The sequence below is a fragment of the Pan troglodytes genome, chromosome 4, assembly GCF_028858775.2.
Source record: "Pan troglodytes isolate AG18354 chromosome 4, NHGRI_mPanTro3-v2.0_pri, whole genome shotgun sequence".
NCBI classification, from domain to species: Eukaryota; Metazoa; Chordata; class Mammalia; order Primates; family Hominidae; genus Pan; species Pan troglodytes.
The window spans coordinates 158,312,467-158,331,849 of record NC_072402.2 but is presented as its reverse complement, the minus strand read 5'-3'; the positions used below and the strand labels follow the sequence as shown (position 1 = coordinate 158,331,849).

General features: G+C 43.6%; 1 protein-coding gene across 6 annotated transcripts in view; it reads left to right on the top strand.

The window, feature by feature from the left end:
- The window catches only part of ATP10B (ATPase phospholipid transporting 10B (putative)), a 360,087-nt gene that overhangs the window by 284,347 nt on the left and 56,357 nt on the right, over positions 1-19,383 (top strand). For 5 of the 6 annotated variants that reach the window (XM_016954150.4, XM_001137552.8, XM_054685268.2 and 2 more), the window contains 5 exons: positions 2,501-2,628; positions 4,210-4,462; positions 6,457-6,695; positions 16,260-16,451; positions 17,870-18,473. In XM_016954150.4, coding sequence (XP_016809639.1) covers positions 2,501-2,628; positions 4,210-4,462; positions 6,457-6,695; positions 16,260-16,451; positions 17,870-18,473 — 1,416 coding nt within the window. Of the gene's footprint in view, positions 1-2,500; positions 2,629-4,209; positions 6,174-6,456; positions 6,696-16,259; positions 16,452-17,869; positions 18,474-19,383 lie in introns of those variants that run through there. The other variant, XM_054685269.2, reaches the window with a different exon arrangement.

Sequence of the window (19,383 nt, the reverse complement as noted above, 5' to 3'; positions counted from 1 at the left end):
AAATATGCAGACCCGAAACCAATGAGCAGCAGTGGTGTTTGCTGTTTACTTGCATTAGTCAGAAATCGTAGTCATTGCTGTTGTTAGAAAGATGGTGTCTGAAAGGCTGAGAGCTTCATAGGGGCTCAGAGAGACTTTGTGTGCCACTACAGTGATGAAGATGGGATTGAGTCTTGTGGGTGGCCTGGAGTTCCCAGGTATGTCTAATAGCACTCCACTTGAGGCTGGCTCACAGCTGTAAGGAGAGCACCTGGGGGAGGGGAAGCAGGGAAACAAGAAAGCCATTGTCCCCACTCCCACCCTCTCCCCAGCCCATTTGGCCACCTGTGTCCCCAAGGTGCTGCAGGAACTGTTGTTTCTGCTTCAGGACAGGTTTTTCAGGGCATATCAGTGTGAAAAAGACATTTGAGATCATCTCACTGTGTCTCCAGAAAAAGAAAGTTAATAATTAAAAGGTCACAGGACAAGATAAGGCACAGGGAAACCAGAATCTGCTTGGCAGATTCCCCAAAACAATAAAGAAATGAAGAAAGTTCATGAGGAGGGTCAGAATTCTATTCTGAGTTAATAACTCATACACAGGACTCTGTTGATGCCTAATTAAAGCACAGCCCTACAGAAGATGAAAGCTCTCAAATGAGCACCATTCCACAGTTCTTGACCACATGTTTACTTTGATTTTGTAAAGGTGGTGTTTCTTCTTTCCTCACCAGAATACTCTGCCCTGGCCCTCCTGACCATCCAACACGTGCTGGGGCTCCAGGACCCCCTCAAGTCCTCCTCATCCATTCAGCCTTCTCGGGCTTTTCCCATACTCGTCTTATTCCCTTAAAGGCCAGTGGCCCTTACTCTGTGCCATGTGTTTTGTCCTTAGTCATCTGCTTTATAACAGTACCTTCACATAAATAGCTTCATGTCTGTAAGTTTCCTTTCTTCTGTTAGGTATGATGGCATTTGGCCCAAACTCCTGGGCAAGGAAGCATCTTTAGGCATTGCAACATCCTCTATGCCTTTTATTCTCTATACTTCTTGGAGCTGAGAGCATTTTAAACATTAGATTATTCTATTTTCACAATAACTCTATAGGGTAGGTATTATTACTATTTAACAGACAAGAACACTGAGATTTAGTGAGCTCTATAACAGGTGCTGGATGCACTTCACCTTACATAATCTTCAGATAATGCGTGTTGTTATCTCCTTTGCAGATAAGGAAACAGAGTTCAGTCTGTACCTGGTGCTGTTGCTATGGGCTGTCACAGCATTCTAGGCTCTGCTATTGCACCTCTCATACTGTATGTGATTTGTCCTTTTATGCCTGGCTCCCTAATTTGGAAGCAAACTCCACAATGACAAGAATTAGTACTAACTTCTTGAATTAATCAATGTCAGACAGAGGGAGGGATGAATGGGTAAACATAGATGGATGGATGGATGGATGGATGGATGGATGGATGAATGGATGGATGGATAAATGGATGGATGGGTAAGTAGGTGGGTAGGAGGGTGGATGGATGGATGGATAAATGGGTGAGTATATAGAGTATATGGATAGATGAATGGATGGATGGGTGGGTGGGTAGATGGATGAATAGATAGATGAATGGATAGAAAAACTGATGAATAGAAGGATGAATGGATGGACAGATGGATGGATGGATGGATGGATGGATGGATGGATAGATGGATGGATAGATGGATAGATGGGTGAGTAGATGGGTGGATGGATGGGTGAATGGATAGAAAGATGGATGGATGGATGGATGGATGGATTCATGGATGGATGGATGGATAGATGGATGGATTGATGGGTGGGTGGGTGGGTGGATGGAGGGACTGATGGATGGATAGATGGGTGAGTAGATGGGTGGATGGATGAATGAATAGATGAATCTATAGAAAAATGGATGAATGGAAGGATGGATGGATAAATGGAAGGAAGGAAGGAAGGGTGGGTATATGAGTGGGTGGATGGAAGAATTGATGGATGGGTGGATGGACGGGTGAGTAGATGGGTAGGTGGATGGATGGATGAATGGATAGATAAATGGATAGAAAAATTGATTAATGGCAGGATGGATGGGTAGATGGGCATTAGATGGGATAAGAAGGGGAAGACTAGGGGACAGGTCTCAAGGCTCCCTACCCATGCACAAAAGTGTGCACCACAGAACCAAAAAAAAACAAGTATTTCTTTCTCTCTTTCCAGCCCCTATCTAACAAGACTTAATCAAAACAGAAGTAATCCTCATGCCAATCTCCTCTTGTAAAACAAACTTAATGCCTATCAAGGGATTGAAATGTATACAAAGAACCACTTTAGAGCAACATGAACACATGCACATACACAAACACACACACACAGAGCTACATTGCATGGAAGAAGGAGGGGTCCTCCAAAGCACACCCATTTCTAGGAATGTGTCAAGGGCTGGTATAATTGACCAACTTTAGGACTTAGTAGAGATTCAGCCTCATTCCTGGTTTTGCCTCCTCTCAGGTCACAGCATCTGGAATGGGACCTTTGAAGAACACCCTCCCTTCGATGTGCCAGATGCCAATGGCAGCTTCCTTCCCAGTGCCCTTGGGGGCTTCTACATGTTCCTCACAATGATCATCCTGCTCCAGGTAGGAAGCCCTCCCTAACTAGGGGCCCAATAAGATATGTGGCCAAAACTCCTACAACTTTGTAAAATAAAGAAAAAACAGTGCTGGCCACTAGAAAGTACAAACTGGATTGAGATGAGGAGATGGTCATCGCTTTCTTGTGCGTCTTTGAAAGTATTCACATTTTGGGTGATTTAAGGACCCAGGCCTGCCTTGTGGAGGGGACTCTGCCCCCAGATAATAGCTGGAGGGAAATATTTATTAGCTTTTCTATTTAAGATGACGGCAGTGACCCATATGTGCCTGTCCCTTTGCCAGAACAGATAAAACGTGAATGATCTAGGAACAAAAGAAGATAAAGTAGCACAGCGAGCTACATAGAACTCTCTGCCCCAACATTGAGAGAGAGAAACCACGAGTTAGTGTTTTAACATTTGATACATTGAGAAGGAAAAGAACAGAACTGGCCCAATATAGGACAGAAGAAAAAAGTGAGACAAATGTGAGACAGTAATTGATGAAGAGATGAATTTTAAAACCTTTGTGTCTCTAAGAAAATACAATCAATGAAAAGATGAGGGAAGTTGTAGTTTCCTTTTGTGGAGCTCCATCTACCATTTCTTGTAGTATTGGAGGATGTTTCATTGCCCTCTTATTGGTGATTATTTTCCATTCATCTTGCAGAGTAATCTATTTTAAATGCAAATTAAATCATACCCCTCCTATGTACAGAATCCTCTCATGGTTTCATATCCACTCAAAGTGGAATCCAAAGTCCTTACTGTGGCTGATGAAGCCCTAAGTGATCTGGACCCTGACTCCCTCCCTGACCTCCCCTCGCAGCCCTCTCCCCCTCCTCACTCACCTGCAAGGCCTGCTCCCTATTACTCCCCAAACGCCACCCCCACTGCCAGGCCTGTGCCTGGCTTTCTCCTCTGCTCGGAACACTCCTCCCCCAGATAACCTCACAACTCACACCCTGGCTTCCTCATATCTCTGTTCAAAGGTCATGGTTTACAAGCATCCCACCCAGCCATCAGTCTACCCTCTTTACTTTTCTTTATTCTTCCTCACGCGACTTACCACCACTCATATATATTTATTTGTTTGTTCTTTGTCACTGGAAGGCAAGTTCTTCAAAGCCAGGAATTATGTTCTGTTAACTCCCATTTCCAGGACTTAGAACAGCATCAAATGCACAGCAAGCACTTGGTAAATAAGAGGTATTGAATCAGTGGGGAGAAATTAACAATAGGTCTGAATACCTACAAAAGCGGGCAGCAGCCCTTGGTGGCACAGAGATCTAAAGGGAGTCAGGGGACTCTAAACAGAGATGCTAAGTCTCTCTCACTCCCTCCCAGCTCAGTCACAGACAACCAATGGTGACCAGACATCCCTGGTCAAAGAAGACATATCTGTTTTTCAGATTCCCCTAAGAATTCCAAGGGATGCATGAGGTCATTGACCATTAATTTCACAGACAGAGTCTGTCCTGTGAGCTGACCTCAACTTTCCATTAAATGCCTTTGCTACCTGCTAGTGAGGATCCCAAGGGAGGGAACCTGCCTGGTTTCTGAATGGTAGAAACTCATCTCTTTTCAGGTGCTGATCCCCATCTCTTTGTATGTCTCCATTGAGCTGGTGAAGCTCGGGCAAGTGTTCTTCTTGAGCAATGACCTTGACCTGTATGATGAAGAGACCGATTTATCCATTCAATGTCGAGCCCTCAACATCGCGGAGGACTTGGGCCAGATCCAGTACATCTTCTCTGATAAGACGGGGACCCTGACAGAGAACAAGATGGTGTTCCGACGTTGCACCATCATGGGCAGCGAGTATTCTCACCAAGAAAATGGTACAGGAGCTCCCAAGGGCTCCATCCCTCTTTCTAAAAGGAAATACCCTGCTCTCCTAAGAAACGAGGAGATAAAAGACATTCTCCTGGCTCTCTTAGAGGCTGTGTGGCATTTCCACAAGTTGCTTCCTGTATCCCTGTGGTCTTCCTTGTCACAGATCAGGGCTGTTCCAATTACTCGTAAACTTTCATTTGTTTACAAAGGTTAGAAGTTATCCCATATGTGGTTCCCCTTCAGCTGATCTTTGTCTGGTGCCAGACAAAGCACTTTATGAGACGAGTTTTTTATCTGTCAGCAATGGATTGGAGACATTTCCCAATTGTGTGCCAGTCACACAACCAAGGCTTGGGAATTTCTCAGGCCACCTTACCTGACATGTCAGGGCAGGTCTGTGTCTAGGTGCATGGTCAGATTTAACACATCCAGAAGATGTCTTCTATTCTAACAGATCTCTTAGCTTGTCACTGAGGCAAAGTTTTGATTTAGGAGATAGGGCTATAAAATGCCTGGACTGTTACCTTGCATGGACTGAATATGACTGATAAAACTGACCTGATTCCTTCAGCCATCATCTGCCCAACTTCGTTCCCCTCCCCACCCCCCCACAACACACACACACACTTTCTAAGAAAAGAAAAGAAATTCTTTTTTTTCAATACTTTAAGTTCTGGGATACATGTGCAGAATGTGCAGGTTTGTTACATAGGTATACATGTGTCATGGTGGTTTGCAGCACCCACCAACCCATCATCTACCTTAGGTATTTCTCCTAATGCTATCCCTCCCCTAGCCCTCAACTCCCCGATGGGCTCCAGTGTGTGATGTTCCCCTCCATGTCCATGTGTTCTCATTGTTCAATTCCCACTTATGAGTGAGAACATGCAGTATTTGGTTTTCTGTTCTTGTGTTAGTTTGCTGATGGTTTCCTGTTCATCCGTGTCCCTGCAAAGGACATGAACTCATCCTTTTTTATGGCTGCATAGTATTCCATGGTGTATATGTGCCACATTTTCTTTATCCAGTCTATCGTTGATGGGCACTGGGGTTGGTTCCAAGTCTTAGCTATTGTGAACAGTGCTGCAATAAACTTACATGTGCATGTGTCTTTATAGTAGAATGATTTATAATCCTTTGGGTATATACCCAGTAATGGGATTGCTGGTCAAATGGTATTTCTGGTTCTAGATCCTTGAGGAATCTTTGTCTTCCACAATGGTTGAACTAATTTGTACTCCCACCAACAGTGTAAAAGTATTCCTATTTCTCCACATCCTCTTCAGCATCTGTTGTGTCCTGACATTTTAATGATCGCTATTCTCACTGGTGTGAGATGTTATCTCATTGTGGTTTTGATTTGCATTTCTCTAATGACCAGTAATGATGAGCTTTTTTTTATATGTTTGTTGGCTGCATAAATGTCTTCTTTTGAGAATTGTCTGTTCATATCCTTCACCCACTTTTTGAGGAAAACAAACCCTTAAAAGAGCAGTATTCATTCTTTTGAGTGTGAGGGATGGAGAAAGAGAAAGATGGAGAGAGTATTATAAGCAGCTCTATCCCCTTTGCCATGGTGATAGCAGACCATTCACATGGGAGCTTCTGGTCTCTTTGTAATAATAATAAGAGCCACATTACCAGTACTTAGAGTATGCTAGTTATTTTAACACATTGTATCATTAAATCTTCAAAACATCCCTATGAGTTAGAAACTAAAAAAAAAAAAAAAAAAAAAAAAAAAAAACTCTGAGGAAATAAAGTGACAGGTTATGTCAAAGCTCAGAGTCACATAACTAGTAGGTAGTCCACTAGAGTTTGAATCTGTGGGACTTAGTTTTACCCTTCTTTCTCCAGTCTTGGTAGCCCAGATGCCAATTTTTCAGAGTAGCATAGGCCCTTCCCATGCTCTTACCACCCCCCACACAAAGTCTAGGTTTTCCCCAACATGGTCCAGCCAAGGTACAACTAGTGCAATAACAGGACTCCTTTCTTGCAGCTAAGCGACTGGAGACCCCAAAGGAGCTGGACTCAGATGGTGAAGAGTGGACCCAATACCAATGCCTGTCCTTCCCGGCTAGATGGGCCCAGGATCCAGCAACTATGAGAAGCCAAAAAGGTGCTCAGCCTCTGAGGAGGAGCCAGAGTGCCCGGGTGCCCATCCAGGGCCACTACCGGCAAAGGTCTATGGGGCACCGCGAAAGCTCACAGCCTCCTGTGGCCTTCAGCAGCTCCATAGTAAGTCCCTGACTTTCGCCTTTGAACTGTAAGTGTTCTGTGGGAAGAGAGGGAGGGTGCTCTGGAACGTGAAAAAGAAAAAATTGTACAAACCCTGAAGAGCTTTCAAAATGGTGCTCTTGGTTTTGTACATAGTCCACACATGTGTTTTGTTGGCATAGACAATTCTTGTTCATTAGAAATGTTCAATGTTTAGAAATCAGAGATTTTATGTAAGCATATAGATTTTTTGGCTTCTCTTTTAAAAATTGAATTATAAAAATTCTCCACACTAAGCCAGCATTTCCTCATGGCAACAATTGGCTTGGGTTGAGAGGTCCCTAACTCTTAGACTGGGCATGCCATCTTCAGCTCATCACAGCCCCCCACCCACCTTCTCTATGTATCCCATCACTGAGATGGAGGCAACTGCATAGTCATTATGCATGTTTTTAAAATTATACAGTTAGGAGAAATTAGAAATATTTGTTATGCTTATGTTTCTATAAGGGAGAAAAACAACAGATAAGCCTGTAAGGCATATGTGTTTGAAGAAAAATGGAAGAATATACTTTTTGGTGATCAAAAATAAGTTTTAAATAGTTATGAAGCAAATAATATCTATGTCAAGATTACCCAGACCATTTCATTCCCTTAACTAATTCCCTTCGGCCCTTATGGGCATTGCTGTTTGTGGCTTTGGTCTGGGGCTTTCTGCGTATGGTCCTTTCACATTTGATCCACTAGGACAGCCATCAGCAAACATCCAGGTAGCAAGCAAAGAAAACCAAGTTTCTCCCCAGAGATCACACAGCATTCTTAGAAGTCAAGGCAAGACCAGGGCTTCTGCCCACTGTCCTATTCCTCTTTTCTTTGCACACACTCTTTCTCCAGGGAACATAAAAACACATCATCTGGAATCTCTGCACTTGCACAAGAGGCCACAGGGAGCCCCAGCAATCTTGAACAAGAGATACATACTAACAGATGGGACCTAAAGGGCTACCATCCCTTTATTAGAAAATTAGATTATAAAAATGATCCTTTTGGACAATTTTTTCCCAGTCTTTTATTTCCCCCATGAATACACACACACATAACCACATATATTTAACATTTTTTGTAATCATGGTACATATCAATTGTAGATGCTGGGATTTTCTTTAACTTGATATCAAAAACATTTTCCATATTGCTACTTAGTATTCATAACCAAGGACTGTGTTTTCTGACTGTGACAAAGAAGAAACACTGTGAGCCTCTGTTCTGGGTCATTACTCATCTAACTTTGGGTGAGGACAAAGTTGAGTTCCCTCTCAGGTTATTGTCATGCATGGAAATGCAACATTAGCAAGGATAAGGCAAGAACAGTGTGTTAAGACATATGACCTTCATAAATACACAAGTGAAATGATCCATAGATGTCTTCAGGAAGATTTTCATGGTTTTTTTTTATTTTCCCAAACGAGATAATAACAAGGTATGTATATTGCTACATCCTTCTTAATTTTGCCCCCATAAATGTAATGCACTTCCCCGAGTTCTTTTCTTAAATATTTGTAAAATGACCTTAGTGAATTCTCATTAGGCACAGATTCTATGTGTCGTTGGCACCTTCCAGTTCTAGATACCACAGGCATCCCACATGCCTGAGTATGTCTCCCCCAGAAAATGAGGGGGAGAAAAAGGAAGCTTTCCTTTGTGGATCTCAGTTGGGTCACATCAATTCACTGCCCCTTGTTCAGTCTGACAAGTCTCAGCAGCCCAGAAAAACTGCATCCCTGGTCCAGGCAGTAAATCTTGGATGCAGGGCTTTTAGCTGATGGTCAGTGAGAGGGACACACTAACTCCAGAGCTATCTCCAGATCCTAGATGTCATCATCCTGCCCTGGCTGGCAGTCCCAAAGGCAAGTTCTGACTAAGTTCATTCAGGAGCAGTAAGGAAATTGACACGAGTTAAGTTCCAATTCTTGTTGCCTGGTGAAGGGAAGATGGTGATATGTTCTTTTTATGAACAGCTAAGTATACTCTTATGTAATAAGGTCACTTAAAAATCTGGGGTTAGTGGAACAATTGTATTTTTGAGTAGTTTTGAGGAAGGGCACTGGGCTAAGAGTTAGGAAATGGAGGTTCTGGTTTTAGTTCTGCTACTGGCTTGCTGGGTAACCTTAAGCAACATGTTAAACCTCCTTCTATGTCTCTTTCACCACCTGAAAATGCTTTACTTACAATTCTCACCAGGCTGTTCGAAAGATCAAATAACATAATGTTTTGCTGACCTGCAGGCTAACTTCCAGCTATGAATTAGGCACATGTGGAGTCTAATGTGTCAGGTTTTCATCTCAGCTACCCCATGTACTAGCTCTGTGACTTTGGTGGGCTTACTGAAATGGAAGCCTCAACCTACCCATTGTTAAAATGAAGATAATTGTTCTGGCTCATGAGTTTATTTTGAGGATTTAATTCTTAAAATTGTGTGTTCTAGACAGATACCTAATGGAAGTTTTAAATGATCTTTCTAAAGGGAAGCTGTCTGCCTTGAACAAATGTTCACATATCTGATGTCATAAAGAGAAAATGGGGAGTTTCCATAAAATACAATTGTTGAACTCTCTCTCCTGAGATCCTGGTATATTTGGTCTTGGGTGAGTCCTGAGCACTTATATTTTAATTTCTGATGATTCTAAAGAGCAGCCAAGATGGGGACCCTCCATAAGCAGGCCATCACCCCACCAGGAAAGAGTCTTCACTTGGCTCAAATTGGCACTTTCTACAGCTTGGGAGGCATTTGCTGAAGGGAGTGAAGTATGCAGCCTTTAAGGACTCTTGTGCTAACCCATCAAATACCTCTAGCTGGTGTCAGATCCTTGAAGCCGTCCCTAGAGAGCTCCTGTGGCAGCCCCAGGTGGCTGTCTCGGTGCCCACCCCCACCCACTCCTGACAGACTCTCTGCACTTGTCCCCTTCCACCTGCCTTCTGTGCCTTCCTGCACCTGCCCATCTGGCACCCAATCTGTTCTGATCATCTCTTGGAATCACCAGTTCTTTACCTTCCCTTAGTGAACTCAGTCAAAATTTGCCTCTGAAACCTCCAGGGAGCATTCTACCACCTTCTAAAGAAGCCAGTTGTTGGCTTCCTTGGCCCTTTGCTCTAAATCAAAAATAACAATCAACAAAAACAGCAAAAACAGAAGCTGTTTTTTTTTTCATTTACAACAAAAAAAAACAAGAAACCATCAGTGATTGTCACCTAATTGCCTGCAATAAAATCTGTGGCTTTAAGGTGGGGGTAATATACTTATAAAAATGGTGAGTTGAGTCCCAAGCCAATGTTTAATAGTACTGGCAGATGGAAAATGAAATGGGTTTTTTTTTTCTCCTTGTCTGTAAGCAGCCAAGATTTCAGCAGAGAGTCTTTGTGTAAAAATGCCACTTGCAGAATGTTTTTCAGCGCCATCAGACCAAAGAATATCTTCCTAATCATAAAATTTGTATTGGGGCCAGTTAGGCTCCTCCAAACTTCCACACTGCTTTCCTTTGTGGACATGCCCCCCGCCACCCTACCCTTCCGAAGAGAATGCAACAGAGAGGAGCGAAGGAGGTGTCATTGGACCTCTGCCTCCTTTCACTAATCTTGGTCTGCCTTTCTTTGGAAGAGATTTATGCAGCACTCCCAGTCTGCTCCAAATCGGTGGGACAGCCCACATACACACACTCCCACTGTAAGGTTAGATAAGAGTCCTGATTTAATTAGCCAAGTACACAGAATCTTTCTGAAAGTGATGTGATCACACAGGGCAGGAAGCAGTGAAGCTTATCTGTACTCCCCTTGTCCCCCAGTATCTCAAATCGGGGTGGGGGGACCCAGCCTCAGTGACACTGTTCACAAGAGGTGGGAACTGACAAGATCTGGAAAACTCCCTTCTTGCTTCACCACTGAGTTTTTTTCTTTGGGCTTATGCCCCGTTTGGGAAAAGCTTCCCCTAACAATCCATGTGTTCCTATTTAAGTGAGCATTTACTAACATTGGACTTTCTCAGTTCTTGATTCAAACTAAATGTCATTAAGGCCAGAGCCTGAGACAGGACAAAACCATCACTGCCCTAAACAGTGTTAGCCTCCAGCTCCCCAGCAACCAGGAAAATGTTTCCACAATAGTCATAGCCCACAGGGTTATGTAACTGAAAGGAACCAAAGGCTGATGGTGGAAAGTAAGTGTCCCTCCCTCCTCTCTTCCCACCACCTCAGGCACAACAACGATTAGCAGCTTCTGTGTGTCCTTCCCAAAGGTGCACAGAAACAGACAAGTATGGCATATACACAAGCACATCCTTCACAAGTGGAAGCATACCGTTCCCACTGTTTAGGACTGTGCTTTTTTAACCTAATGAATTTTAAAGAATATTTCCTATGTGTAGACAGACAGGTAGACATTCAATAGAGAGCTGCCTCATCTTTTATTTTTTTTAATGACTGCTAGAATTCGTTGGATGGTTGAGCCATCATCTGTTTATATATGTGTTTGAGTTTCTCTACAGTATTCTTAGAGCATAATTGCTAAATTGGCCAGTATGTGCATTTTTTTATTCTGGTTGATTCTTCCCAAGACGTTGTACCAGTTGAGACACTCACCAACAACAAACAGAAGGGCCTGCTTCTTCCCACCTCTGCCAGTGTCTACATTTCTTTAGAAGAGCCTTTCATTTATTGGGTCAGTCAACAAACATTCAGTAAGCATCTACTCTGTGGCATATACTGTCCTAGAGACTAGGGACATAAAGTCTAATAGAACATTGCTCCTGCTTTCAGGATTTTACAGCTCAATGAAGGGGCAAAAGGAGCACCAGTGACTACGGGACAATGCTCTCTGGGCTGGGATGTGTGGTTGCAGAGGTGCTATAGGAGCTTAGAAGAGGTGCAGCTATATCATACTGGGGCATCAAGGAAGCTTCCTGGAAAGGTTGGCACCTGGGCTGAATTTTGAGACAGGAGTAAATATTAACCGGAGGAATAAGGAGACCACCTAGTGAGGAGTGGATGAGGAGTGCAGGTTGTGAGAGGAGACAATCTGTAGAAGCAAGATGGAGAATTGTAGTTCTTCGGAGTAGCTGGAATGAAAGGTGCAATCCAGGGAGGAGGAGGAGGAGGAAATAGAGACATAAGAGGAACTATGCCATGAAGGATTTTCTTCCAAGCTCAGGAACCAGGGTTCCTGTTTATTTCCTTCTCTGGATTCCTGTAGCAACAAACTACTATACTGAACTTGGGCGAGTTATTATTAAAACTGAAAGAAGAATAACAGAGTAGAGTTTGTCCTACTTTCCCCAGGCTTCATTGTGGGAACACATCCCAGCCAGAAAGGAATGGAAACAGTAGGGTTGTCATGTAACACAGACCCTTGCTACTCAAACTGTGGTCCTCAGAGCAGCAGCATGAACACCACCTGAAAGTTTGTCAGAATTGCCAATGCTCAGGCCCCACTCGGAGCTGCTGAATTAGAATCTGCATTTTAATGAGATCCCCAGTTGACATGTGTACATGTTAAAGTTTGAGAAATGTTGGCATAGCGTTAAAGGGTTTAGACTTTGGCATCAGGCAGTACCGAATTTAAGTCCCAGCACGTTATCTGTGATTTTATGACCTGGGACAAGTTACTTAACTTCAATGAGCCTCGCTTGTTTCATAATTAAAGTGGAATGATACTAACTATATCAGTGCTCTTAGGATGATTAGATAATGGATGTGAGAGCACTTAGCCCAGTGCCTGACTTTGTTATGCTATGCATTCTCAATAAGTGTAATCTAATGATAATAGGACCCTTGAAGATATCGTTTGAGCTCAAAAATCACCTTCCTCAAAGGGGGTTTGTATGCATTTTAGGTGGTCTACAATGGAAAGAAATCCAACTAGTTGAGTGTCTGCCCGCCACAAAGCTCTTACATAAAAAACTGGTGGCCCCACAAATGTATATTTCTTTCTCTTCCGAGAAATAGTCTGGACAATGGTCAGCAATGGGTAAGGACACTGCTTTCTTTCTAAGTGCTCTAAGTGCCAAGTTTCTAAATGTTAATGGTCCACATGGGAAACCAGTGGGCTGGAGCAAAAGGAGCCATGAAGAGCCTTGCCCTGTGGCAACAAGTCTGTGGTGACTGGATAAAGGTTAGCTGACATCTGTTCCTGGCACCTGCAGGATGAGCCAGGGCCTTTTACAGCGAAGGCCTTTGTTTTAATGCATTGCTACAAGATTGGATGGGAATATATCAAAGAGTAGTTTTAATGAACAGACAGCAGGAGTTAATCAGTGGTGAGCTATTGTGGTATCCTAGAAAGGAGTCAGTTAACAAATATTTTGAGTGCTTAACAATCCACCAGGCATGAGGGACACATCAGAGACAGTCTCTGCCCTCATAGCACTTATAGACTAGTGGGTAAATGAAAATGGACTAAATAACTTGAAGCATGTTAACTGTGTCAGCATTTGGAAATACATAATGCATAGCTTGGAACAAAGCAGTGTGTTATAAGAGGATGGGAGTCAGGTGGTATGAAAACTGTCCTAGTTCTGACCCTAAATCAATGTGTGATCTCAAGCAGTTTCCTCCTTCTGACACTCAATTTTGGCATCAGGAAAATAGGGGATTTAGCTTTGACATCTCCAAGTTTGTTCCTCAACTTGGGTACCTGTGGCAGTAAGATTTAACAGCATCTCATTTATGTACCCTCCCCCTAAAAAAGAAATCTATTTTCTGAAAAAATGAAATTTTCCATAATCCCTTTTATCACTCTCATGGACTATCTGCTGAGCCTTAAGGATTAGATATACAAATGCATCTATTGTGTTTGAGATGCCCAGACACTAAAGACCCTGGGTGGTAGCAAGTCTCAAAGGCCACTTCTTTCACATGCAGGATCTTGCCTGATATAGGTGTTAAGATTATGAATTCTAGGGTCAGACTAACTGAAATCAACTGAAAGAATTCCTCCCACTTACTGTGTGACCTTGGGCAAGACAATCAACTTCCTTGGGCATCAGTCTCCTCATCTGAAATACAGAGACAATTGGGAGGATGATGGTACTAAATAGATAATGTTACTGCAGGGATATAATGAAGCCATGGATGCACTAGAACATAAGAAACACCACATGAATACGAGCTGTCATTACTCTGTTGAGAAATAGGTTTGGAGTTCCTTGAGTGGTGTTGGTGACTTGATGACAAACACTGGATGGTCCCTGGAATCTGGTTTTAGAAGTTTGCAGAGAAATATTAATAAGAGAACATACTGTGACCACAGAAATGAAAAACCTTAGACTAGCAGTTCAGGAGTCTGAGCTCTGATTCTGGCTTTACACTAACTCACTAGGCGACTTTGGTCAAATCAGCCTGTCTCTATGGGTTTTAGTTAAGTCGGGATTCATTTCGTCTCAACTTGGGACTATAAGAATCTGATGAGGTTATATAAATGACGTTGCTTGGAAAGGTAAGAAGAGTTTCACAAATGTGAGCTCCTACTAGGAAGACTGGAGTCAAAGGCAGAGAGCATGGATAATATGAGTGTGCCCTTCTCAGGATTTTGGAAATAATGACACCACATGGTACGGATGGTTCACACAATTGTTTTCAGGGCAATGGAAGGAAATGCAGGTCTGATTCAGTTTTATTAGCCCTCTTGCTTCTGATAAGCAGACTTTTTTTCTGGAAGTTGTCTTCTTACAATGGTATGAACAAGTTGGGGTGTGACTGTGGACTCTTGAAGAGCACCCAGAATGAAGGCTGGCATTCTTGAAGAGTGTGTGCTCCATTCTTGTGGGGTATGTCTGAGTTTCCTCCCCTCTGGCTCTCCTGTGCCAGCAGCCCTAGGGAGGACAGAATCAGACCTCTGGGAGTCGTTGCATTTGGTAGTCAGAAAAGTCTGAGGCCTCTTTTCCCATGGGTTTTTTTGTTTGTTTGTTTGTTTGTTTGTTTTTTTAAACTCTTAACTTGGGTAAAGTTCATTGGCCCTCAGTCTTCACCCTGCACAAATTAATCAAGATTCCCTCAGTCTATCATTTTCAGCCATTGACTCTCTTCTAAACCGTGATTTAGCTGTGAACTCAGAACACTGATAGGAATGGTCTTATGTGAAAGCGTTGTGCAAAATGGCTTTTGTCATATCTAACCATTGAGAACTGGCATTTGTTGAGCTTCTGCTTCAAAAAAGCTGTAGTTAGAGCTCTAGGAAATACAGCCTCATGGAAAACTCAACCTCTCTATCTTTGAGGCTCTTACCTTATCTCTAGAGAGATTAAACAAGGACATAAGAAAAGTGAGTTTAAAATACAGGCCAAAGCAAGATGCCAGCGGGGAGATAGACAAAGCCAGACACCACCACTGCCATTGCCACCACCACCTCTGCTCTGGTTAAGATCTCACTGCCTGAGAGAAGCTTTTCTGGCATCAGATCCCTGGGGTAGAGGAGTCAGAGCAAGAGAAAATAAACCAACAAATAACATATAGGTCAATATGTAGCGAATTCCAAGGGGATGGTTCAAGTGGTAACTTCTACAAAGATGTGAAAATTTGGAAATCCATGGGTCAGATCCAGCCCGTCCTCTTTTTTCTTCCAAAAAAAGAATAGGAGGAAAAGAAAAAAAAAAATAGGTCACGCATCATCTTTGCTTTATCTTGAAAAATCAAGAGACTTGGCAAACTAGACCAGTATTGGAGCATTACACTCAGCAGAGCAGTAGCTACCCTTTAGATAGTGGTGGGACTTGCTAGGTCTCATAGCTCCCACCACCCCATAATGTCCTCCACTCTACATTGGCCCACCTTCCTCATTCACTTTACATGCCTGACTCCTGTGGACATTCTGAGTTAAGAATCTGCTATTGTGGTTCAGGAGAAAGAGACTTCATTGTGAGCTATATAGGATCTCACGGACAAGCGGGACTTCCCATGGTTATTGAAGTCTAGGTAGGATTTTGGTAGGTAGAAGAGGATTTTTCAAGCAAAGTGTGATCAGAGGAATACAGGAGTATACATCCAAGAGGCAGCAAACAGACCACCAGGCTGAGCTGAGGGTCCATGTTGAGAAGCATGGGAATAAAGAGTGAAAATGCAAACTGTGAAAGAATCTAAATGCCAAATAATTGATCACGCTAACAATGGATATCTCCTAAAGGTTTTTTGAAGTCAAGAATGCCAGGAGGAAATGGAGTTTTAAGAAGACTGTGCAGGTGATACATAGGAAGGATTAGGAAAAAAAAAAAAAAGGTGAGAGGCAACAGTATTAGTTTAGAGGCTGGTGCAGAAATTCAGGATTGAGGGGTGGAGGGTCTCAGCATGGCTGGAAGCAACACAAATGGTGGGAAGACACTGAGAGTGAAGAACTGTCAGCATCTGGTAATGGATGGACATGTGGCACTGAGAGGCAGGAAGGACTCAAATAAGAATTGGCAATGGCCAGACCTGTGGGAGAGGAAAACATGCTGGATGCAAGACTGCAATGAAGCTGCATCATCCTTTCCCCAGGCATGTGAAGATTCTTCTGGAGTGGGCTTCCTTCCCAGAAAAGACTCTCATTCTGGCCTTTCTCTTCCAGGAAAAAGATGTAACTCCAGATAAAAACCTACTGACCAAGGTTCGAGATGCTGCCCTGTGGTTGGAGACCTTGTCAGACAGCAGACCTTCCAAGGCTTCCCTCTCCACCACCTCCTCCATTGCTGATTTCTTCCTTGCCTTAACCATCTGCAACTCTGTCATGGTGTCCACAACTACCGAGCCCAGGCAGAGGGTAAGGACCAGCGATGGCTGGGGGAGGAGGGTAAAGGAGGTAGAGAAGTAGAAGGCAGGGTAGGGGCGAGGGGAGAAGTTCTGATCGGGGAGACATGAAATTTGGGTCCTAGCAACAGTGTCATTTCATCACGGTGAAACCTAGAATAGGTCTCTTACCCTCCCTGGGTCTGTTTCCTCGTTTTTAAATAAAACGGAAAAAGATACATATGAGCTTTCTGTGTAGCTTTCAAACTTTGTCTATGTGTCCGCAGGTAGATATTAAGAGTTAGTGATTACTGAGCACTTGGCTTTATGCCAGGCTCCATACCCAGCACTTTACCTGTATTATCATTTAATCCTCTCAACCCAGCAACTCTATGAGGCAGGACCTTGGATTTAACAAGCGAAGAAATAGTAGCTCAGAAAACTCAAGGTAATGAAGGACATATGGCTCATAAATGGCAGAACCATCTATGCAATTCCATAATGGTTTCTAGTAATATTGTGCTATATTGCTCTCTGTTTTTATATACGGGTTAAAAATAATACTGTGTGTAATGTTCTTCCCATGGAAAAAAATGCAGCTGAATGGTCATGTATGTGAAGTTATACTCTGAAATCTACTGAAGGTGGATTTGCCTTCAATCTTCTGCAGACTCTTAGCCAACCACCACTGTGAGTCACTGAGAAAATAATTAGGTGGTACAACTTGCAACTATGAAACCAAGACAAGAAGTTTCACCCAGGCACTAAACCACAACCTCCCTTCATTATGCCCAGATTCCAAACCACCGTGAAAATCACTTAAGCACTGAAAAGTCAGCAAGTTATCAGAAGTCTTCAGGAAGATTTGGAGGCAGAAAGCTTTATCTTAAAAATTAACTAATTTTTAAGAGGGGAAGAAGTACCATTTGGGGAAAGACAGTATGCACCTCCTAATTTTCAAGTTAATGTGGGAGCTTCAGCTGGCAGGTAGCTCAAGAGCCCAGCCCCTGGAGTCGAGCAGACCTGGGTTTGAGTTCCAACTCTGCTCCCTACACACTGGGTGATCATGGCCAATTTATGTAGACTTTTTGTACCTCAATGTCCTCAGCCATAAGTTGGGTTGATGATAGCATCCCACAGAATTATCGGGAGGATGAAATGAGATACCGCACTCAAAGATAAAGCAGAAGCATTTATGGTGAGAGTTCAGGAAATGTGAACCCTTACTATGAGTTTCTGATTCTCATATCCTTTTCCTTCCTTTCTCCACGCTCACAGTGGGATGATCAAAAGATAGTGGAAAATGACCATTGTCAATGCTTAGAATCCCAGGGCTGGAGGAAAACATCTGACTTCACTTATTGCAAAAGTACCTTCATATTCCACATAAGACAACTTGGTATTATTTCCAACATTGAGAGTAATGTTCTACTTTCCTTCTTTGGCCACAAGGTCACCATCAAACCCTCAAGCAAGGCTCTGGGGACGTCCCTGGAGAAGATTCAGCAGCTCTTCCAGAAGTTGAAGCTATCGAGCCTCAGCCAGTCATTCTCATCCACTGCACCCTCTGACACAGACCTGGGGGAGAGCTTAGGGGCCAACGTGGCCACCACAGACTCAGATGAGAGAGATGATGCATCTGTGTGCAGTGCAGGTGACTCCACTGATGACGGTGGCTACAGGAGCAGCATGTGGGACCAGGGCGACATCCTGGAGTCTGGGTCAGGCACTTCCTTGGAGGAGGCATTGGAGGCCCCAGCCACAGACCTGGCCAGGCCTGAGTTCTGTTACGAGGCTGAGAGCCCTGATGAGGCCGCCCTGGTGCACGCTGCCCATGCCTACAGCTTCACACTAGTGTCCCGGACACCTGAGCAGGTGACAGTGCGCCTGCCCCAGGGCACCTGCCTCACCTTCAGCCTCCTCTGCACCCTGGGCTTTGACTCTGTCAGGAAGAGAATGTCTGTGGTTGTGAGGCACCCACTGACTGGCGAGATTGTCGTCTACACCAAGGGTGCTGACTCGGTCATCATGGACCTCCTGGAAGACCCAGCCTGCGGTGAGTCCTGCCTTACCAGGGTTCCAGGCACAGAGAGTTCTATAGTTTAAGAAGCAGTGTGGAATGGTAATAAGAAGCTCAAGTTGTAGTGTCACCTGGTATGGCAGGTCCCAACTAGAATACAGACCTACAAGATGCTTTCCTCAAATATCCTTAAAACATGCTGCATTTTACATCTCCTGGACCTAGGGAATCACAGTGTCCATTGGCATATTTAAAGACTGTACAGTCTCGTAGCAGATAAACATCTTTAACTTCATCCCAGTTTTCCAAACTCATTTAAACATGGATTATCCACACAGTCTTTTGCACTAGAACATCCATTATCTTACCATGGAACACATTGTGGTACTAACTCTTCATTTTGGAGAAAAGCACACTCAGAAAGAAAAGTGACTTACAAGAGGCAACATGGTTAACTAGTGTTAAATCCCAGACCCAGGTATCCTGAATTCCAGGTCAGAGCTTGTTTCATGCTGCCAGAATTCTGCACTGGGCTTGGTGTACTCTGGGAAGCCTCAGGTGTTCCTCTTTATTATCCTTTTCCCCAGCCTCCCCCAGATGGATTTTCATAAACGTGCACTGAGCCAGAAAAATGTTCCAAAGTCCCTACATATCAGTGTCGAATTTTGGAACAGCATGAATTAGTGTGCAGCCGCTTCCTGATTGCTAACAAGGAGAAGACAGTTATGGGGCTATGATTCTCCCAGGATAGTAGATTCCAGCCAAGCTTCAGAATTGCCCAGGCAGCCCTGTGCCTCCTGCATTATCAGCCGTGGATCAGGGCCAAGAGGTTTATGGGGATTGATTAGTGTGTAGAATGGGAAGGGAGCTAATTAGTTCTCTGTATCCCCAGACTCTGGCAGACAAGTGAATTCAGTACTTCTGAGTCAAGGGAGCCACGGCACTC